This window comes from Pteropus vampyrus, unplaced genomic scaffold, assembly GCF_000151845.1.
Source record: "Pteropus vampyrus isolate Shadow unplaced genomic scaffold, Pvam_2.0 Scaffold65, whole genome shotgun sequence".
NCBI lineage: Eukaryota > Metazoa > Chordata > Mammalia > Chiroptera > Pteropodidae > Pteropus > Pteropus vampyrus.
In genome coordinates, this window is record NW_011888846.1 from 2,585,421 (window position 1) to 2,608,732 (window position 23,312).

The 23,312-nt window shown below is 35.0% G+C and overlaps 1 protein-coding gene and 1 pseudogene across 2 annotated transcripts in view; one reads left to right on the plus strand and one right to left on the minus strand.

The window, feature by feature from the left end:
* AXDND1 (axonemal dynein light chain domain containing 1) overlaps positions 1-23,312 on the minus strand; it is a 63,693-nt gene that overhangs the window by 25,338 nt on the left and 15,043 nt on the right. For both annotated transcript variants that reach the window (XM_023531250.1, XM_011361277.2), the window contains exons 10-18: positions 18,684-18,824; positions 17,914-18,018; positions 12,608-12,728; positions 10,795-10,896; positions 9,774-9,937; positions 8,547-8,619; positions 5,695-5,929; positions 2,169-2,370; positions 1,290-1,383 (exon numbers count right to left, since the gene is read on the minus strand). In XM_023531250.1, coding sequence (XP_023387018.1) covers positions 1,290-1,383; positions 2,169-2,370; positions 5,695-5,929; positions 8,547-8,619; positions 9,774-9,937; positions 10,795-10,896; positions 12,608-12,728; positions 17,914-18,018; positions 18,684-18,824 — 1,237 coding nt within the window. The remainder of the gene's footprint in view (positions 1-1,289; positions 1,384-2,168; positions 2,371-5,694; positions 5,930-8,546; positions 8,620-9,773; positions 9,938-10,794; positions 10,897-12,607; positions 12,729-17,913; positions 18,019-18,683; positions 18,825-23,312) is intronic.
* Positions 13,661-13,779, plus strand: LOC111740564 (annotated as a pseudogene).

Below are 23,312 nucleotides of genomic sequence, written 5' to 3' on the forward strand. Positions count from 1 at the left end.
CATTTTGCTCTCTGGATTCTTTTAGTCTTGAAAATGGTGTACCCCCCAAAAAACTCTGTTGTTTGAATCTATCCATATTTACTGTATTAGAAATTAAAACTGAGAAATCTTTTTAAAAAAGAAAGAAATAGTGTACCAGTAAATACGGTGCCTCAAGGAATTTATAATCTTGCAAATTTTCTAAACAGTTTAATTATATTATAATGAAGTTTTAAAATAGAGGTATGTAAGGACAATATAAAGACTCTTCCTAAATAATCCTATAAAAATTGAATTCCATAATATAAATATTGAGTATATGATTCCATGGAAATAAATTACCAATGGCAAACAGAATATTTTGCTAACAAATGAGTTCATGTAGCAACACTATAAGACACCAACAGTGCTGGAATGTTCATCCTTACTTCATTCCACAAATACTTATGAAATCCCACTATGTGACAGATACTCTGCTCCCCCTTTTAAAATTAATTGCAATTGTTTTCAAAATCATAACAAATTTCTTCCAACCTTGGATCCATGCTTCCAGTCTTACTATATTTGCTCCTCAGCTTTTGGTGTCTGTGTTTGCAACACGCGCATAGACTGATAAAATGTAATGCTTCATAAGTAGTATTCCCATGTAACTGATGATCTCGGCCTTTGAAATTGCCAATTAAAGCAATATTAAAATGAGTTAAATTCATTTTATCAATTTTGTAAGATCAAATATTTGTATATTAAGTTAACTTACAGTAAGATTTTTATCCTGTGTGAACTTAGGTTATAAGTAAGACCAGGAGGTGGAAGTCAACTCAATAAACTAGGACGGCCTTCGGAAATTTCACATTGTGCTGGTTGCGAAGTCCGCAGCTTCAGTTTTTGGAACTGCAGAACAGTTCTACTTGTTCTAACAATTCTAGACCAATAGTTTCGTGGCACCTTGTCTTTCCTCCTAGTAATGTGTTTCTGTCTGTCATCCTTCAGCCAGTCAGGGGCACCAACATAAATTCTTAAATTGGTCACATCCCAGGTAATGGTATTAAGGGGAAAAAACTCAGTGTAGCAAGTAAAGCATAAAGATAATCATTAGAACTCAAAAACTTTTGATCATCTCTGAAACTCCATTCCAGAGGCAAAAAGATATTGCATTTAAAAATCTCCTGAAAGTCACTCGAGTAATTATATAAGTTCCCATTTTGCCCTCCCAACCTCCCACTCTAATTGCATAGGCCTGGCTTGGTTTTTCTTAAAGAAAATTCCCAGCCAAGGCAGAATTAACCTAACAGGTCCCGACAAGTACATACGTGGCGCTGAAGTTCAATGTTACCATTGTTAATCTCATTGCCTATCTTCAAAAGCCATTGTTGAATCATGTTAAATATATGTGCTTGGAGTACCCTGAAGGAAAAATTAAGTAAAATAAAGATAAGTGACTTACTTAGAATATAAAAGTAACTATCAGCTAAAAGTAAGGGTTTTATGTGGCTAGGCCTAGTAAACTTAGTGTTGACAATTGTTTGGGGACTCAGGGAAAGGTGAATGAAAGCCTGGAACGATGTGGTATAGTGGCTAACTCACTGACATGGCCGTCCTAACGTCAACAGCCACTGGCATGACGCACTCGGGACAACGTAGATCTTACCTTCAGTGTTAGCTCTACCATAAAAACTCACACTCACACCTTTTACGGTCACTTCTGGACCACTGAAACCACAGAGTGAGAAGAATGAATTTTAAAACTTTCTCAAGAGACCAATTTCAAGCCTGACAGTGTGAAGAGCAAAGCTGACCCATTCCCCAGGAAAACTACTGAGAATTATTTCTTAAAAAAAATAATAAATGGTCCTAAGAACAAAAAGCAACTTAAGAAACACCTGTTCGAGACAACCTATGAAGACACAGTCAAAAAGGCAAGAGTCTATGGCATCCGAACCACAACGACCCCCACTCTTCCCTGTCCCCACTCAGTGAGACAGAAACTCCACTCTAGGCTGCTGCTGCCAGGGACACAGGGCTCCCTCGCTCTCCTGCTCCCCGTCAGATGCTTTCTTCCTGGGAGGAAAAGGACTTCAGGGTTTCTTATTTGATCCCGGCTCCCTGTTGCTGAGGCTGGGTACTGAGAAAACACAGTTGAGAAGCGGGGACTCCCTTCTTCCGCCCGGCAGAGAGCTATGGGAACTTACGAGCCAGAATCCACGTCTAAGGACTGTGGAACAGTACCAATAATCCTCAACAATGTATCCAACTGCAGTTTCATTTCATTAATTTTTTCATCGAGTTCCTCGCATTGCTCAAGAAACATTTCAGGAAACTCCGGGAGGCTTTCCAACTTGAAAGAACAGAAGTCAAGAGAACTAATCAAACTTGGAACAATTTTAGAGAGACCTAGAAAAGTGACAAAAGCATTAATTTTAAAAGTATTTGTAAGTCTATTATTTCAATAATAAATTATAAAATACTAATTGGCAGGAGCATATCCCTTTTCACCTTTTTATTATCCTATAGCTTGCCTAGCATAGAATCTTACAAAGGGTAGTTCCTAAAGAAATGTTTAATGAATAAACACTGTAATTAGTGTGGTTTTTTTTGACTGATGACAGCTTATACTCTAAGTTTCTTGTCTTCTCAGCTGAGAACCTAATGTATTATGCCCAGAAACTGTGAACTACAGTTCTCTTAAAAAGACATTATTGAGTCATTCGATTAAGAAGACAATGACAATACACAGTTTCTTCATGATGACAGGATAGTTAACAACAGAAATGAGAACATAGTTCTTGAGTCATTTTTTAAGTTTCTGTTCAGGTTTCCATGAAGTTTATAGTTTTAGTCTGAGCAAGGATCAAATCTGGATCCTAATCTTTGAATGATTCACTGAGAGATTGTGGCAAAATACCCTCTCTATACTTTTGTCTTATCTCATTTGTAAAATTTAAAAAATGATCTCATCTCAGAGGTATATAAAGAGAAATAATTAAAAAGTAAACTTTTTCTTACCCTTGAAGAAAATATTTTCAGTAAACCCTCTTCAGAGTACTCAAAATGATGTTAATTTTACTATCATTCATCATTTTGATTCCTCATTATTTCAAACCATTAACTAACTCATTTTTTCTCTGTCCACTAAATATTCTCATGGGTAAGTACTGCCACTGTATCTATAACTATACTACTGCTGCTGCAGATAACTAAGATAGTGTTTTCCCATCTAGAGCAGTTTTACATTGAACAACAATGCCAATCAATGCATCGGGATTGCCTGGAACACTTTACTGGGAAGGATTCTTAAGTAACATATGACACAGTGACTAAAAGTGCTTTGAAGGATTTTTAATGTCTCTCATGGCTTTGGGAGGATAGATTTTCAATATGGCTCATGGAAACCTGGGATATCTGGTCACCCTACTGGGAAAACAAAATTGAAGTTCAAAATGTGCTAAGTAGTAAAGGCCCTGGGAAACGCTGCAGGCTTTTACTTGAGACCCCCGAACACCTGAACCCCTAAAGGGCTACATCTTAGAAATAAGGGTGGTGCAGAAACCGACCAGCTCTCACAAAACCTAAAGCCATGCTTTATTTCAGCTTAGTCCCTATTTGGATTAAAATGATCTGCTCCTACCCTAAATAACCTGCCAGAAGAAAAAGTAAAATTATTCTTGTGAAACATAGCATCAATATAGTATCTTAAATTATCTCTAGAATTTTTCACAATGTCCAACATCAATCAGAAATAGTCAGAAATATGAAAAGAATTGACTCAAATCCAAGACAAATACAGATTATAAAGGCCTAGTACTCATGAAACTAAGATATTATATGTCAATTGTAATTGAAAATTTTGGAAAAAAAACCCAGATATTATCCAATTATCACACATGAACTTTAAAATTAACTATGATTAAAGTTTTTAAGTTATTAAATGATGAGGTAGAGAATTTCAGCAGGGAACTAGAAACCCTAAAAGTTAATAAATTTAGAGGTGATAAATACAATAACTGAAATTAAGAATTAAGTGGATGTTTAACAGCAGACTACACCATGTAAAGTACTAAAGGAAATAGCTGCCAAATTAGAATTCTAAACAACCCAGATTTTTCATGTATCATTTAAATTTAAAAAAGGAAAATAAAAACTAAGAGAGATCATCAGTAGACCCGAACTATAGGGAATGCTAAAGAGAGCTATTCAGGGAGAAAGATTTTGTCAGATAGACAAATGCAAATGTAGGAAGGTAGTAAAATAAAGACAATAAAGTCTTATTCTTCAAATTCACAAAAGGGAAAGATTGATTATTCTTTGACCATAGATGCAAACCATGAACAAATAATTGAAAAATCGGTATAAAACCCCTTCCAATTAGGGACAGCTTCTCATGAGAACCCATGCCTCTGAAAATCAGCCCATCAAGTCACCTTCAAACCTCATAAATTTTCTTTTGACTGTCCTCTAATTTTGTTGTTTTAAGCTGAAGACACACTTTATCGCTGTTAAGTCATAATTTTACTTACTTTTCTATCCATAAACATGTCTGAATTTACACAAATGTATGAATGTCATAGGATTATACACTTTTATCTCAGAGCCGGTCTTTACTCCTTTTCCTTTCTGGTCCAGTTTCCCTTCCAACCTCAACCTCCTTACCTCTCCCCAGCCCTGAGCCCAGCCCGACCTTCACCGAGTCATCCATGGAGAAACTTGGTGCACCCTTTCTCTATTTTCTCTCCAAGCCTGTGAGGTCATTTTACATACACATAATAATATAGATGTATATGTATCTATGACATGGATAATCATGATTTCTTTTAAAATAACACAGAACATTTCAACATCACTAATTATTAGAGAAAATCAAATCAAAACCACACTGGAATATCACCGCACACTCATTAGGCTGGCCAATATCAAAGAGACAGACAATGGCAGGTGTTGGTGAGGATGTGGAAAAATTAGAACTCTCAGACACTGCTGGTGGGAATGTAAAATGATGCAGCCTCTTTGAAAGCAGTGTGACAATCCTCAAAAACTTAAAAATAGTTACCACATGACTAGCAATACTCTTCTTGAGTATATATCTAAAAGAAACGAAAATATATGTCCACAGAGAAATATGTAAACAAATGTTTATATCAGCATTATTCATAAAAGCCAAAAAGTGGAAACAACCCAAATGTCCATCAATATATGAAGTGATAAACAAAATGTGATCTATATATATATACATACAATGGAATATTATTTGGCCATAAAAATGCATAAAGTACAAATACGTGCTAAAACACAGATGAATCTTTAAAACAAGTGAAAGAAGTCAGTCACAAACGATCACACATTACCTGGTACCATTCATAGGAAAGTCTAGAACAGAAAAATCTATAGAGACAGAGAGCAGGATTAAGACTGGGCCAAGGACAGGAGGGTAAGAGGGTGACAGCTCAAGGGCACGGGACTTCTTTTGAGTTTACTTTGATGAAAATATTCTAAAACTGTAGTGATGACTGCACACATCTGTGAATATACTCGAAATCCCTGAACTGTACACTTTAAATAGGTGAATTGTATTCTATGTGAATTATATCTCAATGAAGTGATGCTCAATGGTTTTGCTTGATTTCTAGAACTACATTCATGTATTATTTTAAGTAGTAATTGTATTGAAAATAATTACTGTTAAAATCCTTTATGTCAAGCAATCTATCATTTTTTTCTTACCATTATCACCATTTATTCTTATCTCAAATTCTTTGTAGAGTTTTCTTATACTTTTCACAATATCCTCCATGTATCGTTGCTCTGGTGGCATTTCCCCCTCCATACTTTTATGGCGACGAAATATTCCAATCCCAATATCTGTCCAGTTTTCCTGTAAGTATTTCATAATCTTGAGAGAATCATATTTTGACACCAGAAAATCACCACTATACTTGTCTTTATCTTCATTTAATATCTAGAGAGTAAAAAAAAGGGTAAAGAAAATAGCACATTATCCACTAATGATTTCATCAAAGTCAACCCAGATCTTTACTTCCCAGTGGCTCTCAATTATGTTGGAGTTACATATTCTATTATCATTTGTTCACACTATTTCTTCATATGACATACATTTTATTTTCAAAATTAAAGTGAATTTAAATTAATTTGATACTCTATAAGGTAATCCATAGTTTACCAGGATAAAAATAACTATATTAAATCCTATGTGAGTAAAAAAATAGTGATAGTCAATTAAGTCCCAGAGACCTGAGCGTGTTTAATTACTATATGCTTTGGTCAAGATTTAACACATTTGTTTATGTGATCCTCGCTAGATGGGGTAAGTTCCTAGAAAGTAATCACCGTGTTTCATTCATGCTCTATTTGCCTTTCTAACACCAAATCCAAGTCCTACGCATATCAATAAATATTTGTGGGAAAAATAAAGTATAATTTGTATATAAAGTTTGCCATTATTTGTCACTCGGATAATGGAAACGAATCACTCACGCTTCAATAAGAGTGACTAGTACAGGGGAGCAATGTAGTAGAGTAATTAAGGGTAGGGATTTTGCAGTTGGAGAGATCTGGACTCAAATTCTGACTCAGTCACCTATCATTTATAGATAATGTAGGCAAGTTACTTAACATTTCTAAGCTTCAATTTCCACATCTGTGAGATGGAGACTATAAAACCTGCATCACGTGGCAGACATGGAGAGTAAGTAGGATAATGTATGGAAAGCACCTTCAGCCTGACAGAGTAAGTGCTTAATAAATGAGAGTTGTTATTATTCCTACTACATAAAGAAGCATGACTTTTTAAAAATTTTAATTATGCAATGTCGAAATTGCCGGATAAACTATTTTAAAAGGCACTAAACCAGCTACGTTACGTACAGGACAACAGACATCTTCAATTCTGAGAATATTCTGCTCAAGTCATTCCAAAAGAAAAGGAAATAGCCTTCTGGGATCTCGACGAGACTTCAGCAAGTCACGAGTTTGATATTCACCCTGAAGGAATTTCAGTATCTTATATATTTTCCTTTGTTAAACTACAATAACATGATAGTAATTTGACTAATGAAGCCTATTTCCATAACTCGAACACTTTTTAAAAAACATTACTAATAAAGTATGGTGTATACATACAATGGAATATTACTCAGCCTTGAAAAAGGAGAGAATTTTGACAAATGCCACAACATGGATGAGCCTTATGCGGAAGGAAATAAGTCAGTCACAAAGGATAAACTCTAAACGATTCCACTTATATGAGGTGCCTAGAGTGGTCCAATTTATAGAGACAGAAAGTAGAATGGTGGTTGCCAGGAGCCGTGGGAAGAGGAATGGAGGAATTAGCGTTTAATGGGTACAGAGTTTCAGTTGCGGAAGATGAAAACGTTCTGGACATGGATGGCGGTGATAGGTACACAACAATGTGAATGTACTTAATGCCAATGAACTGTACGCTTAAAAATGATTAAAATGGTAAATTTTATGTTATGTATATTTTACCCCAAATTTTAAAAAGATATAATTCATTTTAAAAGTCCAATTTGTCCTTAAGACAAAAGCCAGGTAGTTTCTCTTTCCCGCTGGCACTGAGCCACGGCCATCTCTCAGGACAACGAGCACAAGCGCTGCAAGACAGGGGGGCGGGGGGCGAGAGAAAACCCCACCACAAGAAGCGAAAATATGGGCTGGGACGCCCCCCCGCACACACACAGTCTGGGTCCGGGGAGGCAGCAAGAAGTACCACGCCTCGAGGCCAGACGTGGGGAACTTCTCCTGGGGCTCCGAGTGTTGTACGCGCAAAACAAGGATTATCGATGTTGTCTACAACGCAGCCAACAGTGAACTGGCCGCACCAAGACTCTAGTGTCGAACCGCATCGTGCTCACTGACAGCACAGCGTAGCAATCCCACTGTGCACTGCCCCCGGGGCCGCAAGAAGGGGGCCAGGCTGACTCCCGAGGAGGAACAGATTTTAAACAAAAACGATTGAAGAAAATTCAGAAGAAATACAATGAAAGGAAAAAGAATGCCCAAACCAGCAGTCTTCTAGAGGAGCAGTTCCAGCAGGGCAAGCTTCTTGCATGGATCGCTTCAAGACCAGGCCAGTGTGGCCGAGCAGATGGCTGTGTGCTACAGGGCAAGGAGCTGGAGCTCTAGCTGAGGAAAATCAAGGCCCAGAAAGGCAAATAAATCCTCCTCCTGTCTTAACTCCTGTAATAAAGGTGTTTATTGTGGGGGGGAAAAAAAAAAAAAAAAAAACGAAAAGAGAAAAGCCAGGTATAGGAGAAGCACAAATGTTACTGACATCTTACAATCAGAGGTGACCACCCACTACCCAAGTATCTTTTCCCAATTTTTTTTTTTTTCTGGCAGCCTTACTTTATTTGACTCAGAAGTCTAAAATAGAACTGAAAATAAAATATTTAAGCATATTTTTAAAAGCCCCTGTAGTCTTGCTGTTTTCCTTGTCTTTCATAAAACATAGCATGGCATTTTTTAAATATGTGACTCAGTTGTAGGTGAAAAGTGGCAAGTATTTTGATAACCAGCTGTTTATCAGAAAGTCTTACCTTTTGCCAATGCTTGAAATCTGAAAGAATTGATTCAACTGTATTTCCTTCATTAAGGGACAAAATGTTCATACTGAAAGAAGGGAAAAGAGAAGAGTAGGGTCTCAGAACAGGGTATAAACAAAGAAAATCATGAATCCATACTCTATCTAACAATTAATACTATATTTCTCCTTACTGATTTTCAAGCATGCCTTCCAGGTTCAGCCCCTCTCCCATAGGCACCCATCTTTAAATTTACAAACACAAATATAGATCCAGACTCTAATCAGGCCACGAGAGTATTAAAAGAGTTGTGTCTGGGTCTTCGGCATCCAAAACTAGGTCACCATAAGAATAATTCCTGATGAACATAGCTGCCAAAACTATAAATAGAAAGAAGCCTAATGAATAAATAACATTTATTTATTTAATCAACATTTAGGTCAAAGCCCCAATTTCTAGTAAGAAAGAGTTTCCTTTAATATCTCTGAAGTCTCATGAGAAGATAGCTCTTGATAAAGAAGGTCCTGAAGAGAAAGGGCGAAGAGAACCACCACCTCCTGTGCTCCTCTCCCAGCTGAGAGTCAACAAAACATAGAAACTTCCAGAACTTCTAAATCTACTAAATGGAAAACCTCTTAGGGGAGATGAAAAACTGTAACCACTGTTCTCAGCTCGAAATGGAAATGGTACCTCAACGTGTTGAGTCTGGCATTCGAAGTATAGATTCCCACTAACCTTGGCTGTGATTTAGTCATCCAGCCTAGACTTAATGACATTATAGGCAGCACTTTCCATTGTCAGATCTCTCTAATTGTTATACGATAGTAGAGCCAGCCACTCATTGTTTCCACTTCTCTGCACATGCACTATGCTATAGAATTTGCAGAGAGAGCCAGATATTCAAGTTTGTCAACAGTAAAGACATAAATTGGCTTGATTTTAAAAAGAAAGAAAAGGGATAAAAAAAAAAAAAAAAGAGTTGGACTTTAAATGGAAGCAGCAGCAGACAGGTAGAAGAATCAGGATGGACTACCAAGATGATGAGCACTAGAAACTACAAGACTGGTCAAGCTCTTAGCAGGACTGTGCCCTTGTAAGGGCTGCTGGTTATCTGACCAAAATTTATGTCACAGTAATTACAAGGTAAAAGAGAAAAAGAGAGGAAGAATTGGACGGAGTTATCAGAAATGACATAGCATAATCAGAAAAATGGGATTCGTATTATTATTCTAAGAGACTTACTTATCATTTCTAAAGAACTGCTGACATTTGATAAAGCCATCTTTAATCATTTGCAATTTCTCCCTTGTAGACTCTTCATTGTCTTCTAATTCCTGTTTAAATTTTTTCACTAAGTTTCTCCATTTCTGTGTCAACTTCTGCAACAGTGCAAGATCTGAAGTATCCTAAATAAAATGAATGGAATCAAACCATTTATTCATTTAACAAACCCTTAGTAGCACACACCAGGCCATTATTAATATTATAATACTAGAGACAACCATAGAAGATGGTTCAAAAAACTGACGATATTCCTCTTTCAAAATATCACCAGTGATATGCAGTCCCTTTGGTGGTGGATTTTCCATGGCACATCAAGTATTAGAGACAAGAATTTTTCCCTTTGCAACATGAGCCCAATTTCCCCATAGGACTTTAATGGGAGGCAGCGTGGCACACTGGAAAGAACAGAAATTTCAAAGCCAAACAGAACCAAATGTGAATCCTAGCCATTTACTAGCTGTGTAACCTTGGGGAATGTTGTTTAATCTATTTGAGATTAATTGTTCATACCCACAAAATAAAGACCCTAATATATATCTCACAAGACTGTTGTAAGAATTAAATGAAATGACCAGTCGAACTACTCTTAAATGGTTTGACTCTAGAAACACTAAATGTCACTTCTCTTCTTTTCAACTTAGTGTGCTCACTGAATTGTCCCATAAAATTGCATAGAATGCATCGATAATGCAACTGTTTCAATAAACACAGCTACTCAAATATTAGTTAATAGAATAACTCTATAACATTTGTAGTGTTATTAACTTAGATAAATTGCTTAAATTGCTTTAATTAGAAGACAAATATAAAGAGCCTTTATTAGCTTTTCCTCAGATTTCTTTCATTCTGCCCACAACAAAGCACAAATATAAAACTATACTTAAAAGTTTAATCTAGAAATTTAGGAAAGGCTTCTTAACAGTGGAGTCTCTTAACAGTGGAGTCTCTTTTTCTATCACTTAAGTGAATTGAGGTTTACCTTGGTTGACAGCAGTATGATGAAATGTTTAGCATATTTACTCCAGCCTTTTTCATTGAGGTAAAGTCTTTTAGCCAATATGACTCGATTTTTTTCAATTACCTATATTAAAAAGTACTAAAATTTAGAACCTAACTCATTAACAAACCACTAAAATTTATCAAACCTAAGCCAATTTCAAATTAATTTTTCAATGAATCATTAACTCAATCACAATTTCTTGTTTAAATCATGAACTAGTTTGAATCACAATTCATATTTTCTAAAACTACTAAACTGAAATTAAATTGAAGTATAGTATACAGCAGAGGTTCTCGTACAATTTGATCTCAAAACCCCTTTACACTCTTAAAATTTATTGAGAACTTCAAAGAGCTTTTGTTTATATATCTATTGAAATTTACTGTATCAAAAATTAATACTAAAATTATTTAAAATGTGTATTTGTTAATCCACTTAAATATAACATTAAAAATTAATCCATTATATGTTAACATAAAGAGTACTTTTATTTCAAAAAAAACTATATTTTCCACAACAAAGAAATTAGTGAAAAGAGCACCACTGTTTTACATTTTTACAAATCTCTTTAATGACTGCTTTAACAGAATAGAATTGGATTCTCATATTTGTTTCTGCATTCAATCTGTTGCAATATCCCACACCATGTAGTTTCAATAAAAATACACTTAACACTCATGAGGACGAAAGTGAAAAAGGCAAATTACATCTTAGCATTGTGATGAAACTAGTTTTGACTGCATGAAAAGGTTTCATGGACCACTGACGTACTGAATCTATTATACAGTCATTCAATGAATGACTGTTCTAGACACTATGCATACAGCTGTAAACAAAAGAAACAAAGTTCTTATTTTCAGGGAGTTGACATGCTAGTGGTCATTTCCTGTTGGAACGGACTTTAGGGATGATCTAAGACCAAGCCCCATCAATCCAAGGTATTCTTCTTCCATAGGAACCTCTACCAGAAGGGTCAGTTATAACCTCCACCAAAAGGGTCATTGTTAGAATACTTCCAGAGTGAGGGAACTCACTTGTCCTCTTCATTTCTCCTACTCAACAGGCCTATCTCCCAAATGTGTTTCTTACATTATATATTTACTGTCATGGTTACTTCCTCTGGACATGTTAATGCCCTTTTAAAAGTATGCATCAGGATGGAATACTGTGTCCTAGATCAGATCTGACCATTCCAGAGGAAAATGAGACAAAAGTTTAAATCTGTTCAGGGTCATAATTTACTATCAATACTATAAGTCCCAGGTATGAGAAAAGACAATCCAAACAGCAAACATTTTAGAAAAACAGAATATTGTGGGACTTTGAGGTTTCCTTAAAGCATTACCAGAATGGTCTGCAGGCTGCCATATATCAATTCATTTGTCATCTTGCGTATCAAGGTAATAGAACCAAAGTGAGGTATCCAGTGATCCTAATACTGTTCCATTATGTGAAAAAAATAAGAACCACTTTTCATAGTTTATTACTAGTATAAATTAAAGCTGAAATTTTTAACATGTTCACAAACAACAGAAAAAGAATCCCGCTCATACTTCATAGGTTCTGGTGAAAAAAAGAGCCTTTAATTGGGCGATAGCCACATACCCAATAGTGAAAAAAAACAAAGAAAAAAATGTAACTTTCTCTTTTCAAGGCCCATAATATCTACATTGTTCATCAGTTAAATATGCATCTTCATTTTGAAAATTTTTGTTTAGATTACTGAAATTTGTAAAATGAAACTTTATCTAGACAAAAAAGAAGTTTAAGTTATGATTCCAGATAAACCAACCTTTAGAGCCAATTCATAGGTGGCTGAGCTCCAGATATCTCTTTCTGCCATTAACTGCTTAATATCATTCTCCATCCTTCCTCTTTGTAATGTATATAAGTCATGGTATTCTTCTAAAATTCTAAGAGAAAAATTAAGAAACAGCTATATAGGATATGTATTTTTTTTTTTTTAAAAAAGAACTTTGTTCTCAAAAAGTCAAGGTGTTCCTTTAAAACTCATCATAAGGCAATTACGGTATAATTGCTAGATATGTTAATAACACTAATATACAGTAGAAATAGAAGAAAAAATATTCGCATTTAGTTTATAAATCTTACGAAAGTCTTAAAGTAAGAATTTCAATATACTCTACCCTGTTCTAAATACGTTTCATCATATTCTTCTACTAGAATTTTCACATCATGGTATTGTAGCGTTAGAAGACTATAATGAAAAATTTGAATACAAGTAGCAGTAATATAACAGTTTTATTGTTAAGCTTTTTTTCTCATAGAATTAGGATTCTTTATTAAAGGCGCAGAGCCCAATAATCATGAGCCACTATATTTAGAATTATAAATAATTAGTATAAGATTTAAAGAAATTCCCTAGGAACCAACCAAACCTTAAGTATAATTAAGTACCTTTTTTTTAACTACTTTTTCTTCATGTTTACCAAGGCATATCTCTTCCTTCTAACTTACACTAAAGCTCTTGTTAGAATTAAAAGCCCTACTGAGATTAAATACAAACACAGAAGTTGTAAAGTCACTGGTAGCATCTGACAAATCCTTTGAAACACTTCCTCCTCCGGAGTATTAACTTTGCTGTAAGAATTAAAGGCCAATGATGTAGAATTCTTTCAATTTTGCTGAAAGCTAGGAACCACCAGCATCAGTTCCTGAAGCCTCCTCTTATTTGGAGGCTTCCACTAGTTCAAAGTAACTGAGAAAGAATTAATCATCTCAAGTGTCACACTTAAGGTGAATATAAATTCAAAAATTCTACAAGCTGTATCTTTAAGATTTGTGCACTTTACTGTCTGAAAGTTAGACCTTGATTTTAAAAAGAGTCTACGGCCATGCCACCCTGAACAAGCCAAATCCCATCTGATCTCAGAAGCTAAGCAGGGTTGGGCCTGGTTAGTACTTGGATGAGAGACCACCTAGGAAGACCAGGCACTGTAGGTGTAAAAAAAATGAAATAAAATAAAAATAAATAAATAAATAAACAAATAAATAAAAATAAGGGATTGTAAGCTGACAAGGTCCTTGCAATCTGTGAGGTCAACCAAGGGTTGCCTCACCTAAAAAAATAATAGCAAAAGAAAAAATTCAAAAACCTCAATGTTCAACAACGAGGGATTGGCCAAATAAAATATCTGATGTAGCTCTATGACGAAAATGCCCTGCGGCTAATTAAAGATCATATTGTTAATACTTTGATACATAGGAAATTTTTTCATGTGATAACAAAAAATGAGAAAGCCCAAATGATTAAAATTATGTATTCAGTTTGATCTTGTTTTTATAAAAAGTACATAGAAAAAGAAAAATATACCAAAATATTAATCGTCATTAACTCTAAGAGAAAGAATTATGAATGTTCTTTATTTCCTTATTTACAAGTTTTCATATTTTCCAAGTTTTCAATAAAATAAAATATTAAAAAGTTATTAAAAATTTTGGTCCCTCTCACTGTCCTCGTCTCTCGCTATTGTCAGGGTCCCTCTCAGGGCCTTTACTCTGTCTCCCACAGTCTCTGTCTCTTGCACTGTCCCTCTCACTCTCTGCCTCTGAGAGGAGACCACGCTCTGTGGAGTGTTACCCGTTTTCTAATAAACTTTCCATTTGACTCCCCCCGCCAAAAAAAAGAAAAAGAAAAATTTCTAATCATAAAAGTAAACCCATCATTTTGTTTTACAGAAAAAGATTTCTGTCACCCTTTCCTTCCCCTTCTCTCTGATTATCTTCTTATCATGAATATTAGTACAAAAGAAATTCTAGTTTATTTTTAATTCATTCAGCAAATATCTATTTAGTGCCCACTATATTCCAGGTAGTGTTCAAAATGAAAAAACAACAACAACAAAAAAAACTTTTGCCCTTATAAAATTTATTCAGAAGAGATAATAAACAAATAAAACAATACGTTAAGTAGTGATAGTGCAGTGAATAAGCATAAGTCAGGGAAAGGAGGCTGCGCATGTGAAGTGTGTGGCAGATTTAAACAGGGGTATCAGAAAAGACCTTCCTGGGAAGACATCTGAGCAAAGGTCTGAAGGAAGAAAGGAGGAAGCCACACAGGATTCCAGGATTCCAGGAAGTGGGAGCCCGTCTCATGTGATCAAGAAACAGCACAAAGTCAAGCGTGTCTAGAATGAAGTAGGCAACGTCAGAGAAATTCTAGTGGGATGAATATTGTAAAGCATTTTTTTAAGTTTTTTTTTTTTTTAATAAGATGGGGAAGTACTTAAGAATTTTGAGCAGAGAGATGACATTCGAGTCAACTTTTAATAGATCACACTGGCTAGTGTATGAAGAACAGATTACAGTAGTGTAAAGGCAGAGGTAAAAAGGTCATTCGCAGGTTACCGCAATACTCCAGGCAAGAGATAAAGATGGCAGCAGCAAAAGTGGTAAAGATTTTGCATACATAACAAAAGGAGATTTGTAGAATTTCCGGATGAAGAGATGTGAGATGTGAGAGAAAGAAAGGGATCAAGGATGACATCAAGATTTTTGGCCAGAGAAACTCGAAGGATGGAGTTGCCACTAACTGAAATGGGAAAAGAGGATGGAAAGAGTAAGTTCCAGGGGAAGAACAAGAATTCAGTTTGGGAATGTTAGGCATCTAAGCAGAAATGTTAAGATTGTTGAATACCTAAGTCTGGAATTCAGGGAGGAATTTGAAGCTGAGGACACAAATTTGTGGAGGAGGTAAAGCTAGAGATACAAATCTGTTAGTTGAGATTATAGATGATGGCATTTAAAGTCAGGAAACCAAATGGGTTCATTTAAGGAGTATATACAGAGCAAAGATCCAAGGAATGAGCACTCCAGCATTTAGAAACTGGTGAAACGGAACTTGCAAGGGATACGAGTAAGAAGGAATTGGCAGTAAAGCAGAAGGGAAACTAGGTGAGTATAATATACGGAAAGACATCATTTCGAGTAAAAGCAAGTGCTGCTGCTAAGTCACGTTAAATGAGAATTGAGAATCAACCTTTGGATTTAGCAATATGGAAGTTACTGGTGACTCTAACAAGGACATTTTGGTGGACCGATGGGGCCGAAAGCCTAATTGGAGTGGGTTCCAGTGATAATAAGACAGGAAATGGAGATAATGAGTATGACAAAGTTTTGAAGTTTACTGTAAAGGGAGGAGAGAAATGGGGCCAAAGCTAGAAGGGGCTATGTGGCCTAAGAGACTTGGGAGGTTTTTTGCTTGTTTTTATGATGGGAGTAAGTATAGCTATTTGTATAGTGATGGAATTAACTGGGAGGAGAGGGGAAAAAATTAATGATATAAGAAAAACAGAGAATATTTACTGAAAATATCCCAAGTAGGTAAGAGGGGTTATAATACTACACAAATAGAGAGACTGGCCTTAGAAAGGAGGAAGACAGTTCATCCACAGTAAGAGAAGGGAAGACAATATATGAGCACATATGCAGGTGGGTAGGTAGATGTAGGAAGGAGAACTTGAGTTCTGTTTGCTTCTACTTTTTAGAAGGCAAGGTCATCGACTCAGAAGGAGGACGAAGAGATAGTATTAGAGGTATAAGAATAGAAAACGACATGTAGAACAGTTATCTACTAAGACAAGAAGGGTCAATCAGCTATAGAAAACAATAGTACATTCAGTAGGCAAAAAAATGATCAAGGTACCTCCCTCTCATTCTAGTAAGAAATAAAATAGAATAAAAGTAAGAATCTATTTTTTTATTTAGATTTTGTATAGATTTGTATTTTTCTTGACATTTAAAAAATATAGTCACTCTTCAACAAGTTAAAAAAGAAAAGCAGGGGACTATGATGAATTAAAAGGGACACAAAAAAAGATGCAGTGTGTGGTTCGGATTGGATATTGGTTTGGACAACTAAATGTAAAATACATTTTGGAAAGAATTAGGAAAATCTTAATATGACCTGGATAATTTATGAAGTAAAAATTTATTGAAATAGGTAGAGACTGTTGACTAAAAACAAACAGGCTATGTAACAGTATATACAATACTATTGTGGTTTGAAAAAATGCATGTGTTTACATGTACACAGAAAAAAAGACCCACAAGAATATATACTAAGATGTTTATAGCAGTAATCTATGGGTGATGAGACTGATATTTTTTATTCATCTTTGCTTGGTTGTATTTTCTAATTTTCTTATAAGGTACATGTACTGCTTCTATGATAATATAATAATATCATTTTTAATTGACTAAATAAAAAAATTTAAAATGCCATCAGATATATCTTTTGACATATTCTCAAGAGCTTCTAGTAATTAAAATTCTAACAGAAAATGAAATAAAATAGAGGTCAACAAACTACATCCTGTGGGTATATAGGCCTACAACTTGTTTCTTATATAGTACATGAGCTAAGAATTTAATTTTTAAAATTTTTTACATATTTAATTTTACTTTTTATATTTTAATAGTTAAAAAAAACAGTAGAAAATAATACTCCACTTATACATGAAAATGTTACAAAATCAAAGTTTTATTAGAACACAGACATATTCTAGAACTGTCCTTGGCTGCTTCTGTACTACAATGGCATATGTCACAAAGGCAGAGTTGATTGAGTTGTTGCTTCAGAAACCGTATTTCACCATCTGACCCTTTACAGAAAAAGTTTGCTAACCCCTGAAATAGAATAAAAATTAGGACCAAAGTAGATTCACTGAAATCTAAAAATGAATTAGATTCGCACTACTAATTAGGAAAAAGCAAGCAAAAAACAGATACCTTTTCGTACTCACCCAAATGATAAAAGATATGGGCAAAAGAGAACTCTCATACACTGATGAGAGAATATACTGGAATAACCACTTTGTGGAATATTTGGCAACATTTAGCGAGACAAGGCTATGCATATCCTATGACCGAGTAACTCCACTACTAGGTATACAACTCTGAAAAACTCTCACGTGAGAAGACATTTGTAAGATGTATGTTACAACAGTGCTCAGAAGAGTTAATATATATAATAAACTTTACACTGTTGTAATAAAAAAAAACTTCAAATGTTTCTATAAAATTTTGAAATAAAGTGTGAAGCAAGTATGACATAGGAGCTAACATTTGGTAACTCACTTGGCATTCTTTTCGGCATCTAAAAGAGCTTGTGCCAAATCTTTGTGGGCTTTCTCTGCTTCCTTTGTTAATTTATTATCATGTGCCCGAACCAAACACAGCTCCCTAAAATAAAGCAAAGAAATTTTATAGTTACAGTTGAAGATTTCCAAAAAGTTTCTACCCAGGAAATCATATTTATACTCAGGAATATTCTCAGTTATCCTGCGTACAGCTCTTCCTAGTTCTTCTACCTTACGTACCAAATCAGTAAATCTATGTACATTTGGATGGAATCAGGCTGGCTAGAAAAGGCAAAAAGATCCTCTAGAATGGAGTGAAGGTAAATGCTGACAGAAAAGGTCTCCAGACTACTCTGTCCTACCCTCTGACATGCCTATCCTATCCTCTTCATTCTTGCCACTAATCAACTTGCTACAAGGTTGCTACTAACCTTGACTGCTATATAATGCTTATTCTCTTTGGCATTTGACCCTTAACATCCACAATCATAGCCCTGTTCTGTAAACCTGATTAAGATACAGCCCTTAGAAGGAAGAACAAGAGTGTTTTCTCTATTGAATACACAGAGCCCTAGTTCTGCATTAACCTGTTTAACTCTCAATGTCTACATCTACAACTATATCTAGTCTTTCTGTTCTCTTGCTAAATGCGAAAAGAGAACAAGAGAGACCCCCCCACCTTTAACCATTCTACTTTCCCTGAAGATTTTTTAGGTTCTTGAGAGATATGGCTTTGATGTTTGTATTTAAGATAATCACAGTTTTTACCTGGTCAGTTCCTCTATAACATTCTTAAAATTGTACAGTTCTTCTAAAATGCGCTGGTCCATCACTCGCTGGGTTACCAAATCTTTGTAGAAATCAATCATTTGCCGGGCGATCTGGTCGAGCATTTGTACATACCGCTCTCTGCATGAAAAAGAGGAAAAATAAGACATCATGCAGAAGAAAAGGAAAAAAGAGCAAAAATATGTGAGAAAAAGTAACGTTAGAGAAAGAAATAGTGAAGAGACACTCACAAAGATATGTGGGAAGAACATAGGGAATAAAAGGGATCTAGACTGTATAAATTCTTGCCTCGCTTATACAAGTGAACGAATTGTGTAGAATTTTAACAAGTCATAATTATTTGGAATATAACGTCTGAGCTGTAAAACAAAATAAGGACTTTTTTCTTCTTCTAAATTATAAAATCTATGCGGATAGGAACCATATCTAATATATTTACATATTTGTAACATCTAAAAGAGTGCCTTGAATACGGTGGGATTTTTATAAATAGTTGAATTCATGAATAAAACTACTTTTCCTAAATTGACCAAAATGTAAAAAGACACCTGTTTAAAAATAAATACAAGTCAACGGCCATGCCACCCTGAACACGCCCGATCTCGTCTGATCTCGGAAGCTAAGCAGGGTCGGGCCCCGTTAGTACTTGGATGAGAGACCACCTAGGAAGACAGAGCATGCATAAATAGATAAATAGATAGATAGATAGATAGATAGATAGATAGATAGATAGATAGATAGACAGACAGACAGACAGATAGATAGATAGATAGATAGACAGATAGATAGATAGATAGATAAAATCCAGACCTTAAATACAAAGAAGTCATTTATTTTGCTTCTGAATAAAACCAAACAATTTGGAAAGGATCATAGGTGATAAATTACAGTCACCATGTATATTAAATTATAGTTTTCTTGTATATTAAAAATGATCTAAGTATTATATCCTATCCCTGAGAGCACAGAATTATAGTATCTTTGAGCTGGAATGTCGTTTAGCTTAATCTCTCAACCACGGACAGAATTATTCAACTCCTATTTAAACACTTAAAGTGAAAGAGGATTTATCAGCTCAATATGCAGCTCATATATCAGGAAATATCAATCTTAAAAACATCTTCTTTAGGACCTCCCCTCATGGCAATACAGGAACAAAATGTTCTGGAGGGCTTTCCCATCACAGTACAATTATATCCATGATAGAGCATACTTAGCATTAATGGGCTCATAGGAAGAAACAGAAGTAGCTAGGGATGAAAAACAAAAACAAAAACAACAAATAAAATACAATAAGCTAAGAATGGAGTAGGAGGTCAGGATTGTCTCAATACCAACATTGAGTCCCACAGACTAAGTCTTTGGCCAGCTTCATTTATTTTTTTTTTTTACCCCTTTCCTGTTTTTTAAAATTAAATTAGGATGACATTGGTTAATAAAATTATTTAGGGTTCAAGTATATAATTTTATCATACATTATCTGTATATTGCATTGTGTGTTCACCATCTAAAGTTAAATCTCCTTCCATCACCATATATTTGACCCCCTTTACCTTCTTCTACCTCCTCTTTCCCCCTTTCCCTCTGGAAACCACTAAGCTGTCGTCTCTATCTACGAGTTTTTGTTTATTTGTTTGTCTTGTTCGTTTGTTGCTTTCAGTTTTACATCTTGGATCATCTTTAAAGTAAGAGACCTGAGTGTAGGAACTATTGCATTGAGCCAGGATTTCAGAAGGGAGAAAATGCAAATCCTCTCTCCAGGAAGCATCCATGATTTATATCCTGAGGATTTAATGATTAAGATTGGTCAAATATTAGCCACACAAGCAAAAATCGCAAAATATTTATATGAATAAACCATCATAAATGAGACTCAGAAGAAACAACGGTAGATTTAGATACTCATGGTCTTCATATACTAGAATTATCAGATTTAGAATATAAAACTATGCATGAAATATTTGAGAAATGAAGATGGACTTTAAAAGTGAAAAGCAACAAAAAACTTATTAAATATGATAACACAGCTCTGGAAACAAACCAATAAGAACTCTTAGAGGAAAAATATAATTATCAAATTGTAAAACTCAACAGATGGGTTATAGCAGAACTGATAACGTTAGAGAGGGTATTGATGTCCTGGAAAAACATTACCCAGAATGCTGCACAGAGACGAGGAAACCGAAATTATGAAAAAGAGATTAAGAGACAAAGAGCACAGAAGAGAATAGCTAATGTAAATCTAACCAGAGTTCCAAAAAAGAGAAAACAGAGAGAATGGAGAACAGACATTCACTGAAGAGATCATCACTGATAATTTTCTAAAATTTATGGACATTAATCTATACATAGGATTGTGGTATAGGTATAGGTATGGGAATTCTACAAAGAGATCCAGGGGAACTAAACTTACTATTCTGCCTGAAATAACAACAAGAACAAGAACAAAAAGACATACTATGTGAAACAATTTTCAAGATGCCAGATATCAAGCAATGAAAGGAAGTGACCTTTGGAAGTCTGCAGAGGGTTCCCCTCAAGAAGTCAGCTAAGTAATGATCAGGGCATAAATGTGCAGAAACTACCTGAGACCAAGGAAAGAACCATATAAAAGATTAGAAAAAGTCCCCAGCATTCACACATGGCCTGAAATTATGGGGCCCATTCCAACTAGCCAGATTGTAAAAACTGTACTATGATTCATGAAGCATTGGACATAGTACAAAGAAAAGTCTTGCCTCAGTAGTATTCAGAAATAATTAGCCTTAAACTGAGCCCTGTTCTGGTCCCACTTAAAGGCTCAAAAGGATCAAATTGTTTTCAAGTAACTTAATTGTGTCCCAGAACAAAGCTCAAGAATATTTTTAGGACTACAAAAATATACAGCATTCAATAAGGTAAAATTTATAATGTCTGCCATCCAGTGAAAATTACCAAGAAGGAAAACACACATATGAGAAGAAAAATCAATCAACTGAAACGGACCCAGAACTGACATTAGGATTAACAGACAAGGACATTACAAGTTTTCGTAACTATAGTCTATATGTTCAAAAAGTTCAGTAGAGACATGGAAGGTATTGTTTAAAAGACTTAAATTGAGCTTTCAGAGATGAAAACTACAGTATCTGAGATGAAAATATCATTGGATGGAATTAAAATCAGATTAGATATTTCAGAAGAAAAGGTTAGTGAACTTGAAGATACAGTAATAGAAACTATCCAAAATGAACAGAAAAAGAAATAAACACAAGAAAAAATGTTCAAAGCATCAGTGACCTATGTGACTTCAATATTAGTGGCCTGATATATGTATAAATGGAGTCTCCCAAAAAGGGGAGAGAGTAGAAAATATACTTGAAGAACAAGAAGCCTAAAAACTTCCATATTTTATGAAAAATATAAACTCACAGATCCAAAAAGCTCAAAAACAGGATGGACACTACACTAAAGTACATCATAAGCCTCTCAAAAACAATGATACGGTGTCCAGAACTTAAAGAATTCCACAAAATAATGGTCAGGAAATGTTTCAGCAATTAAAATTCAGGCGAAAGTAAAGAAACCAGTTTGAAAAGAGTACATATTGTATGACTTCAACTCTATGACATTCTGGAAAAGACTACATATTGTATGACCTCAACTGTATGACATTCCCATAGAGACAGTAAAAAAATCAGTGGTTGCCAATGGTTCAGGGGAATGGGAATGGAGGAGGGATGAGTGAATGGGAGGAGGGATGACGGTGATGGCATAGGAGGTTTTTAGGTCCATGAAACTATTCTGTATAATACTGTAATGGTGGCGATACTGTATAATACCATTTTGAAATCAACATTGACTAATTGGTGTGTTTTCCATGTGTAGTATACTTCACTAAGAAAATGTGATAAAACTGGGGATGTTTAGCCTGGATTAGAGAATGCATAAGAGGGAAGACAAAAATGGTTGTTTTCAAAAACTTAAAGAGCTATATGGTGAAAGAAACAATGCACTTATTCTGCGTATTTCCAGAGTACAAAATTAGGATGAGAGGGCAGAAGTTACAGGAAGGTAGATGATACTTACATAAATAAGGTGTAATCGATGCACAAAGGAATATGTGCAGCGTAAATGAGGACTCGGGATGAAATGACTGTCTGCAAATACTTCATAATTTTTTGATTGAGATATAATTTATGTGCCGTAAAATTCACCCTTTTAAAGTGTATAATACCGTTTAGTAAGTTCATAAAGTTGTGCAACTATTAGCACTAATTCTAGAGTATTTTCATCGTCCCCCAAAAACCCTTAATGATACCCGTTAGCAGTCCTTCTCCATTCCTCTTTCTCCAAGTCCCTGGCAACTACTTCTCTACTTTCTGTCTTGATTTGCCTCTTCTGGACATTTCATACAAATGGAATCACAGAATATGTATCCTTTTGTGACTACCTTCTTTCACTTAGCCTAATGTTTGCAAGGTTCATCCATGTTATATCATGTATCAGTACTTTAATCCTTTTTATGGTCAAAAATACACATTTGTCAAAACCCATAAAACTGTAGAATACAAAGAATAAACCTTTATGTAAACTACAGACTTTAGTTAATAATAGTATTTCAATATT